This window comes from Gigantopelta aegis, chromosome 2 (assembly GCF_016097555.1).
Source record: "Gigantopelta aegis isolate Gae_Host chromosome 2, Gae_host_genome, whole genome shotgun sequence".
NCBI lineage: Eukaryota > Metazoa > Mollusca > Gastropoda > Neomphalida > Peltospiridae > Gigantopelta > Gigantopelta aegis.
Window position 1 is genome coordinate 9,028,852 of NC_054700.1, and position 14,847 is coordinate 9,043,698.

The 14,847-nt window shown below is 37.2% G+C and overlaps 1 protein-coding gene across 1 annotated transcript in view; it reads right to left on the minus strand.

The window, feature by feature from the left end:
• The window catches only part of LOC121379660 (putative ammonium transporter 2), a 41,952-nt gene that overhangs the window by 12,611 nt on the left and 14,494 nt on the right, over positions 1-14,847 (minus strand). Inside the window, exons 2-3 of the mRNA XM_041508313.1 lie at positions 6,599-6,865; positions 1,430-1,712 (exon numbers count right to left, since the gene is read on the minus strand). Of these exons, the coding sequence (XP_041364247.1) occupies positions 1,430-1,712; positions 6,599-6,865 (550 nt within the window). The remainder of the gene's footprint in view (positions 1-1,429; positions 1,713-6,598; positions 6,866-14,847) is intronic.

Below are 14,847 nucleotides of genomic sequence, written 5' to 3' on the forward strand. Positions count from 1 at the left end.
GTTTCCTCAAGGCCAGTTGCCAGGTATCTACGTCCTCCTCCGGGGGAGTCGTCTGTCGGACAGGCTGGCTTGCTGGAGATGTTGCTTTCCTCTTGACGGCCGCCGTCGCATCAACAGCAGCAGGGCGCTTCTCAACGGGAGCGGTCTGTATAGTCGACCGCTTCACCGGAGGCGCTGGAGTGGAAGTGTATCGAGGCGGCGGAGTCCGCGTCTCCGTACACCTAAGTCACGGTCGCCCGCGACTCGGTATACGCAACGCGGAACTTCAACAACATTCCAAAGCTTACCATAAGTGTGTGTGTGTGTGTGTGTGTGTGTGGGGGGGGGGGGGGGGGTAGCCAAGTTCAGAGCGCACGACACGTCCAGCTTCATAGCTGTCTCTCAGTGGAATTCATTCATTTCAACTTATTTTTCTTGCTTATATCCAATTAAGGTTCAAGCACGCTGTCCTGGGCACACACCTCAGCTATCTGGGCTGTCTGTCCAGGACAGTGGGTTAGTTGTTAGTTGGTTAGTGGTTAGTGAGAGAGAAGAGGGTGTAGTGGCCTTACACCTACCTATTGAGCCCTTAAGAACTCGCTCTGGGTTCAGTGGAATGCATCGTAAGGCATTAAAATCATATAATAGGTGTCCACGTTGTTTATTAGTCAGAATCTCGAACCTTGACCAATTGTCAGCGCGCTTATTTCCCGCGCCTGTTTATTCGGATTCACGATGTCGGACTCCGACCAGACAAAATGTCCACGTTGTTTATTAGTCAGAATCTCGAACCTTGACCAATTGTCAGCGCGCTTATTTCCCGCGCCTGTTTATTCGGATTCACGATGTCGGACTCCGACCAGACAAAATCTCACTCCTTGCGAAAGTTCCAACTTGAGAGCTCTTCTAGGGTATGTTCTTTAGTAACATCACAGGTTAATATGGATGGACACCGAGTCACTATTTTGTGCATTTATTGATCGTCTATTGCACATGAAATTTTAAAGATAATATTAAATTAACTTTGTAAAACAATTACATATAAAACAAATGTAGTTTTGTTGAATAATAATAATGTAAGAATAGATATGCATGTTTGTTTAGCTATATGATACGCCATGTTAGTGAAAAAATATATTTGAACGTCGCAAGATAGTGTTAAACTTCACAAGATACATCTGAACTTTGCATGATACAGGCAGTCGTCACAAGATATAATTAACCTCCCCTGCCCACTCTCTCTCTCTCTCTCTCTCTCTCTCTCTCTCTCTCTCTCTCTCTCTCTCTCTCTCTCTCTCTCTCTCTCTCTCTCTCTCTCTCTCTCTCTCTCACTCTCTCCATCCCTCTTTCGCACATGCCTTTGCCCATCGCGATAACCCCACCATGCCTTAACCCATTCTACGCTCCGTCACGCTCATTCTGTATATATCTCAGCCGTTAATGTCCTTACCATAGCATAAACATTCCAAGTATTGCGTTTGTGGGTGATCCCATGGGCGGGGCCCGTTTGTACTTATATCGGTTGTGACGCGGTTTAAGCAGAAGCGTGGCAACCAGCCCGGATATCCCTCCGACCATGTGGACGGGACCGGCCCCTGCAATATCCACGACACCCATCACCTGCAGCCACCCCTTCTTGCCCCACACCCAGTGAGCCGGGAAGCAGTACACGAAAGTGTTCAACAGGGAGAACAAAATGTAGGCTTCTAATCGTGTTCTTTCAGCCATCGCACCTGGAACGAAAAATAATAGTTTATCAGTACACATATACAAATGCATATGGATTTAGCCCCTTGATAAAGCGCTTGCTTGACGCGCGGTTGGTCTGGGATCGATACCCGTCGGTGGGCCCATTTGGGCTATTTCTCGTTCCAGCCAATGCTCCACAACTGGGGTAATAAATATTGTGTTATGTGCTATCTTGTCTGTGGGATGTAAAATATTCATTACTGCTAATTGGTGGCTGCAGTGGGTTTCTTCTCTCGTTATCTGTATGGCCCTTAACCATAGGTCCAACGACATATAACTGTAATTAAAATGTGTTGAGTACGTCGTTAAATAGAAACCTTCCTTCCTTCCGTAATGAAACACTTGGAGGAAGGAAGGGCTATTTTGTTTAACGACACACTCAACAAACCATTATTTAAGGTTAGTTATATGACGTCGGTCATGTGGTTGAGGACCACATAGACAATAAGAGAGAAAACCAGCCGCTGCCAATTCAAGGGCTACTCTTTTCGACTAGAAGCATATACTCTTTTATATATGTCCCCAGACAGCATAGAAACTGGAAGATAGCTAGATAGCTAGATCAATAGATAGATAGGTAGGTAGGTAGGTAGGTAGATACAATGTAGATAGATAGATAGATAGATAGATAGAGTGACAGAGAGAGAGAGAGAGAGAGAGAGAGAGAGAGAGAGAGAGAGAGAGAGAGAGAGAGAGAGAGAGAGAGAGAGAGAGAGAGAGAGAGAGAGAGAGAGAGAGAGAGAGAGAGAGAGAGAGAGAGAGAGAGAGAGAACATTATATAACATTTGCATCATAACATGTCTAATACACTCATAAATCTGAACGACAAAACCATTATACATGACCAAGACCGTATCTCTGCACAGTGCAGAGTCCAATGAAAATTTCGCAAAACAGTGAGGGTGGAACACTTGTGTAATGATAATTAGTGCGTCGTCTATTGAAGGACAGCCACTCGCAGAGAGATTATTTCCTGGACAAAACATCCCTTTGACTGCTACAAAGAGGACTGCCACCGTCAGATAAATTTATAAAATTGGTACTAGTATATCATTTGCATTAGAAACATTCAAGAATCATTACATAAATGCATATATAGCATTAGGGCGTATACTAGCTACATCCCAGCGTGCGATGACATCTAAAATACTTCTAAATTGATTTCCATTGACCAAACTGTAATGAGTCAGTTAGTGTTGGCTTAAAAGTTGAATTAATGACAAAGTGCATTAAAATGACATTCCTAAAGTATATCTGGTTTTGTTTGGGCCGGCCGGAGCTAATTATTGAAACTAATTTTGTATATTGGACTCATTATAATGCAAGTAATCGTTATTGATTAAATGATGCAACAATAAATGAGCAATAACTCTTAAAAGAAGTATATATGCTATTTACTTTCCTGGCTACTTAGAACATCAAATTCTTATACTTGTAGAATCACCATGCTGAGTATTACAGTGAAACCTTTCAAAACCGGACCCTCTGTAAACCGGAATTCCCCGTAAATCGGACAATTTTCATGGTCCTTTTTTAAATACCTGTGCAGAAGAAAACCTCTCTAAACCGGATACCTCTTAAAACCAGACGTTTTACTTGGTCCCGAGGGTATCCGGTTTAGAGGAGTTTCAAACATAACAACAAATACAAGGACATAACTACGCATAAATAATATATGGAGGATAAACATTTTGTGGAATAACAAATTATTGATAGATGAAAGAAGGTTAAATATTAGCATTAAAAAGTCCACTGTATGCATTTCCTCACCTTCAATATTTTTTAGGTATCACACAAAAACATTTTAATAATATAAACATTTTGTGGAATAAAAAATTATTGATAGATGAAAGAAGGTTAAATATTAGCATTAAAAAGTCCACTGTATGCATTTCCTCACGTTCAATATTTTTTAGGTATCACACAAAAACAGTTTAATAATATTAAAACATCTCCCACATAATATATCGTCATTAGCTAATTGCATCTGTCTGAATCACAATAAAAACATACATCAATATACATCCAGATACAATAATAGCAGTTTAACATTAATCTTAATTTCTGCTAATGGATCATGTTTGTGCCGAGCTGATAAAAAAGTTAATCTCAAATTGATTTACAGACATACGGACAAAGCGGGCATATCCCGTAGCAGGAAATTTAGCAGTTAACATTCCACAGAGAAGCTGCGTTTAATAACTATTAGTTTTGTGTCGCCGTCGCATGTGCATGCTATATCTACTAAGAGTGTAATTCGATCAATAAAAACCAACACTATATTAATACTAGTATATAACCAACCCCACCAATCCACCAATCCCACCAATCCCAAAGCTATTTACCAGTGGGATCGATACATATTTTCATCTGTTAATTTTGCATACATCTAACAGTTAATATCTTTGGTTTTTAAATTTAGTATGAATGTGAATATTTGTTTATTGTATATATCGTCTCTCATAACTCCCTATGGAATGGCTTATGTACTTTTAAATGTTTATTTTAAATGTAATTATGTTGTACATGAGGTGAGACGTAAATAAAGTTATTATATACATAGCAATGAAATATATAGGTTTACGGAAACCATAAAAGTCATATCCGGTGAAAAGTCATATATTCACTGTATTTTAGCTACAGTGAAAATATAGAAATCGTATTTTGTTTTTTGTAAAAGTGCATGATTAAATTATCTCCCTTTGTCTCGTTTCTTCGTATTTAAATTTGATGATTACCAATGCATCTGATCGTATTTCAAAAAAAAAAATGTAATTTAAACAACTGTACCTATAAAAAAGGGATACGAAGTGTAATTACGATAAAATATCTAAAACGAATTTGAATACGAAGCTAAATAATGATGACACAATGTAGTGTCATTGAGTGTAAGTGTAAGAGTTTAACGGCGTTCGACTAGTTTTGTTTTTGTGGGAGTTTTTGGAGGATCGCTTTGTCAGGTATGTTTGCACTGCAGTATTGTTAAATAAATGTTAATAAAGATACATTTTATTCAAATTTCTTTTTAAAAGTCTATGGTCAAGTAAAATTTCTGGCAAAGTTCCATAGGAAGAAATATATCATGACGTTACGTGTTTTCGATAGGATAAGCGAATGATATTACCAAAAAGCGAAAGATATTGTCAAAAATGAGGAAATATGTATATAATAAATATACCATTTCAGGGTGTTTTTTTTCCGAATACGATTTTTATGTCAACACGTGATGTGTGAAAACCATATTCGTGAAAATATGGTTTTCACACAGCACAAGCTGACATAAAAAATCGTATTACCCCCCCCCCCGACATGAAATAGCCTCTATATATCTGTCTGTCTGTCTGTCTGTCTGTTAACGTTCTCACGTACACACAGTAGATAGACAGACAGACATATATTTGATTAAAATCTCACCCAATATACATTGTATACACAGTAAAATACACGAGAATATAAAGGCCACTCCTTTTGCAGTTATAAGAGACTAACAAATCACATTATCAATAGTAAAACATACAGGCATATTATACATAATACATATACAATCAAATACATAAGAAACATTCTTATTAAACAATATAAAGGTCGCTTATTATGGATTTATGAGACTAAACATACATTTAAATTGTAAAATATACAGATATATTATACGTAATGAAAATACGAAGTCTCTACATTTAAAATAAATAGAGATATATTAAGATATACGAATCATATAAAAACTACACACACACACGGACACACGGATAAAAATCATTACGAAAATCAATCGATCCTTCCGTCCGTCCATCTATCTCATCCATCCATACCTACCTCTTTCCATGCATCTGTCCATCCGCTGGTCCGTCCGTCCATTTGTTCACCCATGCACGAAATTATTATTCTATGTATTACATAGATTACAAAGTTTTCTACCATAGTCAGAGTAACTGATACTATTTGTCGATTACAATTAAAGGGACATTCCTGAGTTTGCTGCAATTTTGAAGATGTTATCGACTAACAGAGACTTTTTAACGATTGTAATTACATATTAAATATATTTTTCTGCATAAAATATTAGCGGCTGTATATTAAACGTGTTTCTGATCGTTCTAATATTTGTACTAGGTTAAATTTCATTTTTTATTTCCTAAAATATATATTTTTGGTACGTACGAAATTATTGAAGACAAAATCCAGTTTGGGCTTCTTACACATATTAAAACGACCAGAAACACATTGAATATACAGACACTGATATTCTAAACAAGATAATATATTTAATATGTAAGTTTAATCGTAGAAATATTTTATTAGTCGGAATCATCTTACAATGCAACAAACTGTCCCTTTAAATTCTTTTTCTGCATAAAATATCAGTGGCTGTATTTTAAATGTGTTTCTGATCGTCCTAGTGTTTATATTAGGTAGAACTTCGTCGTACTTATATTATATATGTATGTTTTCGTACTTACGAAAGTATTGTCCAGATCCTGTTTGTGCTACTTACAAACAGTCGGACAATCAAAAATACATTACATGTACAGATATCGATATTCTAAACAGGAATCTGTATTTGGTATGTAAATTTAGTAGTCGAACAATTTTACAATACAAAAACATTTTACAATTGCAACATACTCAGGACAGTCCAAAAAATCTAAATACACCAAAAACAAAGTAAATGAAAAAAACAAACCCCAGACCACCCCACCCCCAACCCCCCACAAAACACAACAACAAAAACCCCACTAACCAACAAACAACAAAAACCCCACTAACCCACAAACAAGACCACCATCAAGAACAACAAAATAAACAACCAATATAACAAAAACAACAAAATCTCAAGAACATACAAGCAAACAGAATTCACAAAACAACGTACCAGAGACTATGGTGGTTGCCGTGGTAGCAAACGAAGCCTGGAAGAAGAATTTCGCATATACCCAGCCTAGGTTCTCCTCATTGGCCGTCACAAAGAAGTCTCCCCACCCGTTGAACAGATTCGAATAATGCTCGTCCTCGCCGAAACTGAGTCCATACCCAAACATCCAGTATGTAAGACCACCGAATATGACGTCAACAGCGTTTTTTACCATAATATTGACCTCATTCTTTGACGACACAGATCCGCTTTCGAGTAATCCAAACCCTGAAAAATACATTTGAGGACAAATGTCAAAATATTTGGGGTGTATGTTATGTCCATATTTTTAACAGAACATATTTGTGGCCACTGGAATCGAACACATGTAATAATGGAAGCTGTCTCTGGTTTTAAAGGACAGGACATATCCCAGTGTTAAATGTTCTAGTTTAATGCGCGATCTGTCTAGGATCGATCCCCGTCAGTGTTTCTCGCTCGCAGCCAGTGCACCACGATTGGTATATCAAAGGCTGTGATACGTACTATCCTGTTTGTGGGATGGTGTATATAAATGATCCCTTGCTACTAATGGTGGTAAAATGTAGCGGGTTTCCTCTCTAAGACTATATGTCAGAGTTACAAAATGTTTGACATCCAGTTGCTGATGATTAATACATTAACGCTCTAGTGGTATAGTTAAACAAAACAAACTTTTAAACTTTAACTAACCCGGTGGCAGAGCGGTTAAGATCTCGATGAATGGAAACCGCTTATGGTAAAGAATATTAAATGCTCATCATAAGTAAAGTGTTTGTTTTTGATTGATAATAATGGCACTATAAATGTGAGTAAATTTATTGTTAAATTAATATATGCTATATTGATTTCTCAACATTTTAAAGCACTTTCTTGCTTAGAAAAATGGCATGATTTGGAAGCCTGCTTGGAAATTTATACATAACTGTGATAAGACTTCGGAATTCTGTAAAAGAAATATCAGTGCCATGGGAAAAATAAAATAAATCTGTGGAAATTCCAGACGAGGCAAGCGCCTCGTCTGCCTCATGCTGGCTACGCCATTGTGAGTGATACCATAAAAACGTACGAGTTGGCTCGCTATGTTGTTTCTATTGACAACCACATAAAATTAAATTTTTAATTATACGTCAATGCACGTCTATATGCAAATTTTCATTATAGCAACTTGAGAATAAAATGGTTCTAACTGGTGATATGGTCAATATTAAGTTATGCATGTTATACGATTCGCACATCATGGTTATATCGCTTTGCTAAATGCATATCGTTGAATGTATGGGCATTTACTGTGTATTACATAATCAGAATTAGATAAGAAGTTTTGTTTTTTTGTTTGTTTAACGACACCACTGGAGCACATTTATTTATTAATCGTCGGCTATAAAAGACAACAAAAACCCAAAAGACAAAAGACAAACATAAACAAATACCCCCCCCCCCATAACAACAGCAACAACACCCCCTTCCTCCGCCCTAAACAAACACCTTCCATAAAAATACTAGATCCGCCATTGGTTCAGATACAACTAAAATGGACCCGGAACAAATAACTGACCCAGACATCATTTAAACACGGCATACCCAGTTATGAGCAACGGGACAACTCGACCTGCACCTCACGTGGGCCGTCATCGCCACAGAACTGAAGCATTACTTGTGCCAGCAACCAGGTGCTGATAATTGCTGCGTGACTTGTTAAGCTTCAGCCCAAACAACAATCACCATCAGGATTGAAATCCACTTGTTGCTGAAAGCTTCGCCATCAGTCAGCGCTAGCTTTAGTTGTTACATGACACAGAACTGTCTAATGCAGAATCAGTTTGGAAGTAAACAAATATCTTCTGTTACATGCTCTAGCCTTGCAAAAAAGTCTAGACACGCAATACGGTAATTTCTAATCAATGATCACTTCTCCGACGCACTCTTCAAGGCCAGGTAACGGTTTTACTTAAATTAAAGGTGCTTCGTCCTCAAAATACGTTTAGCAGTATTCTGTAAAACATATACAGCTTCTTGCTTGTAATAGTATTCTAGGCACGTCAGTGTGCACCTTCAGACGTCCCTCTGTTTACGGAAACTGTAGAAAGATTTTTTTATAAATTGTTTTAGCGTCTATTAAAGTGGCAGTCCTCCTACAGACGGCGATGGAACCATATATCGTGGCCAAGATCTGCTCTCCTTTGACGGCAAAGTACCTGGTAGTGAGTCATGTCAGAATACTCTTACACGAGAGCTATTGGCTGAGCAAAAGATCTCCAGTTTTGTGTGTGCTATGCTTAAAGACTATCATAACTTCTTTTGAAATCAGTCTTGTGTGGAGAAACGGTATGCTATATTGTAATTGCAGATTCATAATCGTCATATGTATGTATGTATGTATGTATGTATGTATGTATGTATGTGTGTATATATTGATCCACCGCCAAATGTGTCACGAAATCGCATTGTGACGTAGGCATGCCGTTTATTTCGTCGTCGCCAGACCCGACCACGCCTACTCACTTTTAAAATTTTACATTGTGTTGGCGTGTTACTGGTGAATAGATTAATTGTCTATTTTCTTTTAGTTAAAGAAACCTTTCTTTTGAGGATGAAGTACCTTTAATATACAAAATCACTGGAATGAGTCGGAGCAAAACGGAACCAATCGGAAACCCTCGGATTCTCTGGCATTTGTACTACGATGTAGAGAGAGAGAGAGAGAGAGAGAGAGAGAGAGAGAGAGAGAGAGAGAGAGAGAGAGAGAGAGAGAGAGAGAGAGAGAGAGAGAGCGAGAGAGAGAGAGACTCTCGTATGCTGCCGTAATGAAAATACGTCACTGTCCATGAAATAACCACAATTGTACTTTCTTTCTTTTTAGTTCAGAGCTACGTTTTATTGCTCATGTCCAAGTGAATATATATACAAATATGTCAAAGTTTGAAATCACTGACGTTAGAGGCAATTCGGTATATTATCGAATTAGACAGCGCATTTAATCGAATACATTGCCTCTGGAGAGCTGAGGTCTATAATAGTCATGTTACAGAGATTGTGCCGCAAGTTACATTACAAAATCGAGGAAGAACACAAAGGGAGGTGCTCAGTCCACTAAACGAATAACAATATAGTATTATGTAATATGAACGACAAAATCGTTACCCGCGATCAAAACCGTATCTCTGCGCAATGCAGAGTCGAATGGGTATTTGATAAAATAGTAAATTCCAGGAATATCTTATCTAGTGCCTCATCTATAGGAGGATAGCCACTCCTGAGGAGATATTTACTGACTGCGCCGCTAAAAAGAAGCCTAAATCAAAACTAGCACAGGGCAGAGCTCATTTAAAAAAAAAAAAAAAATCATGACGTGCACAAATTAATCACTTGCAAAAGAGTGTGTTCATGTGTTCGCGAAAGGTCAACATATCTTGCCTCATCAGTTACACCCGTTATGTTTATTGTCCTCACTACTGTCAGGTTCATCACTTTATCTAAAACGATGAAAAAACAACAACAATGTTTTACTAAAGAAATGAAAAAAAAATATGTACAACTTAGTGTTGATGACAAATGACATTTTCTGTTGAAATTTAATGACTTCACAAAAACAAAAATAAACAAAAAAGAAGAAGAAAGAAAAATCAAACAAACAACTATTTCACAAAGTATAGATCCAATATCAATAGTTTTTACCATTCTTCCACCAGGCTCATATTGCAACAATAACAGGCCAAGATTGTTATGAGAAATTTCTAAAACAAAGATGATTCCTGGTTTTAGTGGTAAATCGCTCGCCTGGTGCGCGTTCGGTCTGGGATCAATTCCCTCCGGTGGGCCCATTCGGCTAGGGCCCCGTTCGACGAAGCGATCTTAGCACTAAGATCACCTACAGTGCATAGCTACCATAGATCGCTTTGTAGAACGGGGCCCAGGACCTGTAGTGGTTCGAATATGAACCTAGCAGACAGTTCTGTCTACATTTTCCCTGAACACCTACATGTATATGAGTAGCCTAATATTGCACTGTAAAGAACTGTTTTAATCTCAGGGAGGGTGAGGATGGGGGGGGGGGGGGGGGGGTCGTTGGTATCTGCGAACCTTCCTACATACGCCCTTGTTCTTGTTCCAGCTAGTGCTCCATAACTGGTGTAATAAAGGCCATAGGTGCATATTAAACATTGAAAAGAGTAGCCCATAGCGTGGAGCCAGCGGGTTTTCTCTTTAATTGTCTGTGTGGTCATTGACCATATGACCGACGCCATATAATCAGATCTCCAACCTAATATAATATACTGCTGGTAATACACATGAAATAAATGAATTTCAAGGTCCAGGTCAATAGGATCACAACACATCTGAAAGAATGCTAAAACAATATTAATGTCTGTGACGGGACTGGCTCTGATCTTTTCGCCTGTGGCGATGTTAATTGTTTTAGAGGGCCGTGTGCAGCTTGGTTACGACCGTACCCCCTAATACACACTTAGACCAGGTGTGGAGGCCATGTGGCCAGTAGTTACGTAATACCTTCGGTAGTTCGATTTACGATCGGGGTATTGCTAGCGGAATGGCGACAGTAAATCTGACCATCTAAGAAAAAAATACCGTCTCTGGGAGTTGTCGCAATATCACATGATAGGTGAGGTACCGCGTTGTGCCCCCAGGCGATATTCGCTGTCTCTGAGAATTTTGAATAAATAGATAGGATTTTAGAGATATCGAGGAGAAACATTGGAAGGCTTCCGGGGAACGTTTGTCCGTTTGGACTGGAAAATATATATTTCTGCTCTGTTGTATAACCTTGATGTGATTGATGTGACTTTAAATATGTTAATACTGTATTATACCAATATTATTTAGACAGTGTTTCCGGTAATCTGACGAAGTAAATTGTAGGCTTCACTGTCTAATATTTTATACGAGTATTTGGCAATATAAAGCTTAGCCGGTCATCCTAGAGGACCTAGGTAAACTGTAGGTTATTGTCTTTATTGTGATAGGTACCAGTATTAATTCTGTATTACAAGGTTACTGAATGAGTAGTTAAAGGTTAATTAAAAATTAACCAAGTAGGAATAGAGTTGTAATTCCTTTATTAATTAAGTTCCCCTGGAAGCGTTTCTCAATTATCACACGTGTGAGTGTTGTATCACGGTGAAGTGATTAGAATATTGTGTAAACTAGACACCTAGTGATTAACTAATTAAGTGATTAGTTCTGGGTTGTTATTATATTGTTGTTGTTAATTAACTACTGCGGCAAGTACATTTGTCAGCGTAGTGTTAATACAAATTCCAAAGTGTATTGTGTTTTGTTGTGTTTTCTTGTGAACTAAACGTGCTACATATATATATATATTTATATAAGATCACATCTCTGATTATACCTAGAGCCGAGCCATTCGGGTATTGGACTGCCCGATACAGAGAGATCAAATAGATATACAGTTAGGAGAGATATTTGGATAATCGTGTTTTATTCAGTTACGGGTATTATAGGATCCCCGTGACAATGTCAATAGCAGTCTTCAAAAGATGAATAAAATAGAAACCTAAATTAAATAGCAGTGCTTAGCTTTTGGAAGCGCTCTGATATCGTAAACCTTTCGTAGGCTATGGCGAGTGCGGTAGTGGTGTCATAGCCTATGACGATTTTATGAAAGTTTGTTTCTGTTGTTTAACGACACCACTAGAACACATTGGTTAATTAATCATCGGCTATTGGATGTTAAACATTTGGTAATTCTGACTTGTATTCGTCAGAGGAAACCCGCTACATTTTTTTCCATCAGTAGCAAGGAAGCTTATATATTTGACCAGCATTTGGTACATTGGATGGAACGAGGAAAAAACTCAGTCAATTAAATGGATCCACCGGGGTGGTTCGATCCTGCGACTTCAAGCGAGCACTCAACCGAATGATATAAAGCCAGCTCCCTTTTCATCAAGAAACCCAAATTAATAAACAAGGCCCAGATTTTCGAAGCTATATTAGCACTACGATATCGTAGACTATGGCAAGTGTCGTAGTGATGTCATAGCCTATGACTGTTTTATGATGACGTAGAACTAACATAGCTTCAAAAATCTAACATAATATATAAAGGAAAAAGGAATTGTCCAACAACACTAATTATCGCACGCATGCACGCACACAAAAATACACGCAATATATATATATATATATATATATAACCGAAATAATTCGTGCAATACTATTTTGTGGTACATATTGTCATGGCTGTCCCAACAATTTTCGTAACTGCTGTGACGTGGACCTTTCTCAAGTAATTTTAATACTGGACAAAACACAATATTTATTTTTACATTTAGTAGTAATTATTTGCATATTTGCTTGTATTCTGTAATGTCTGGAACTATGCCATTTATTATAGTTATTGTTTAATGAAATTCTTAGTAGTGCCGTTTGTCGTGTCGCGCACTATAGGCAAAAACGAAATTGCGTAACTATTGTTATTAGTGATTGTTTGGATGCACAACGCGAGCTACATTTAGTTGTATTTCATAATAATTTGGTTATAGTGTATGAAATTATGTTTGTAAATAGTTGCCGTAATTTATTTATGGGATATTAGTATATTACGATCGCTAAATGTGTTAATTTAATGTTTGACGTCCGTGTTTTGGTCTTGCGGTCTTCGACTTTATTTAATTCCCAAATTCCTGTGCATATAAAAACTATGACACAACGTTGACATTAATATTATTGATGTAAATATTTCCATAACTGCAAAGTGTGTGTACTTACACACTGAAAACATTCCATGGGCTCATAAATAAGCCTGGGAGGCACACGGGAGGTTTAGAGTACACAGTAAGGATGAAGATCAAGAAATAACGTACGCAAAACACATCAAGCGAAGATGAAAAAAACAATCACTGCTTGCATCCCCATTAAACTATTTTTTTTTAAAGTGAACCAATTATCTAAAATTATCATTTAAGTCCTAACAACATCGCTACCATTCATTATTCATAGATATTTAATTTTATCAAATATTTAAAACCAAGAATTGCAAGAAAATACGTAACATTTTCATTCGGGTAGATAAACCGTAGCCATTTTGTTTCGTTTATAAATGCAAATTCCTCCAAATAGTTCTCTTGTAATGCCAGAGACGCCTAAAATAACGAGCGTTCCATCCCATCAACACGTGTATTGCGTCTTAAGCAGCCCATACACGATCAATTTTATTGACAATAATATTGTCAATTATAAAAATTGACAATATTATTGATCAGTAGTGTGTGATATTGAAGCAAGTTTTTGATTGACACAATATATTGACAGAATCAAACATCGGTAGATATTTATTGAAGGTTTCTCAATACTAGTGTGTCGTTGATGGCACTTTGTCAAATTATTGCACACTATTTCATTCGGAAGCCAGTCATCTAAGGATAAACATGTCCAGTTAGGAAAAAGAAGAGAGAAAATGTCTTCTTTATAAATATAGCATTAATAAAATTATCAATCCACTGTCTGCTTTATTTCTTTTATTTTTATTAAAATATATATTAACTTTGAATTATGTTTTCTTGCTATATTTACTGGCATTTTTTTTTCAAAATAATTTTCTCATATTTACCTATTGATGTCATCATTAATGCAAAATTAGACAAATTATTATTTTATGAATATAATGTTAATTATTTAATAATGATTTGCTATTACATCCATACGAAGAAAATATCGATAATACGCCTGCTCATTTTTTCTAAGTTCCTTAAGCAGTTGAACATGGCCAAACTTTTTTCTCTGCACTAACCATTGTTTGGACCATGGTTTTCTTTTTTTATATTTTCGCTTATCAAAAGCAAAGACAATAGCTTAGAGCAATGACTTGAGGACAAATGACTTAACATATTGTGTAAATAACTGCGTCGTTGGTGGCCAATAAATATTCATCAATAATATTGTATCAATATTATTGTCAATTAAATTGATCGTGTATGGGCTGCTTTACTGTGTAAACCCAAAACCACGCCATGTGGAAAGACATCATTGTGTGACCTACGCTCTACAGGCTTCGTTCAATCAGAGTGGTAATTTAATGTGTCTGAGCCGACACAGGCAGCATGTTCAGAATAACGAGAATTTGTGGGCGTTCGTGATAACTCCAATATACTTAATCTGAGGCGAGCGCTTGTTAGTACTCTCTCATGAACATGCCTGTAGTCTTGACATTTCTATCACGATGGTAGCAGGCAAGGATCCAGTATGTT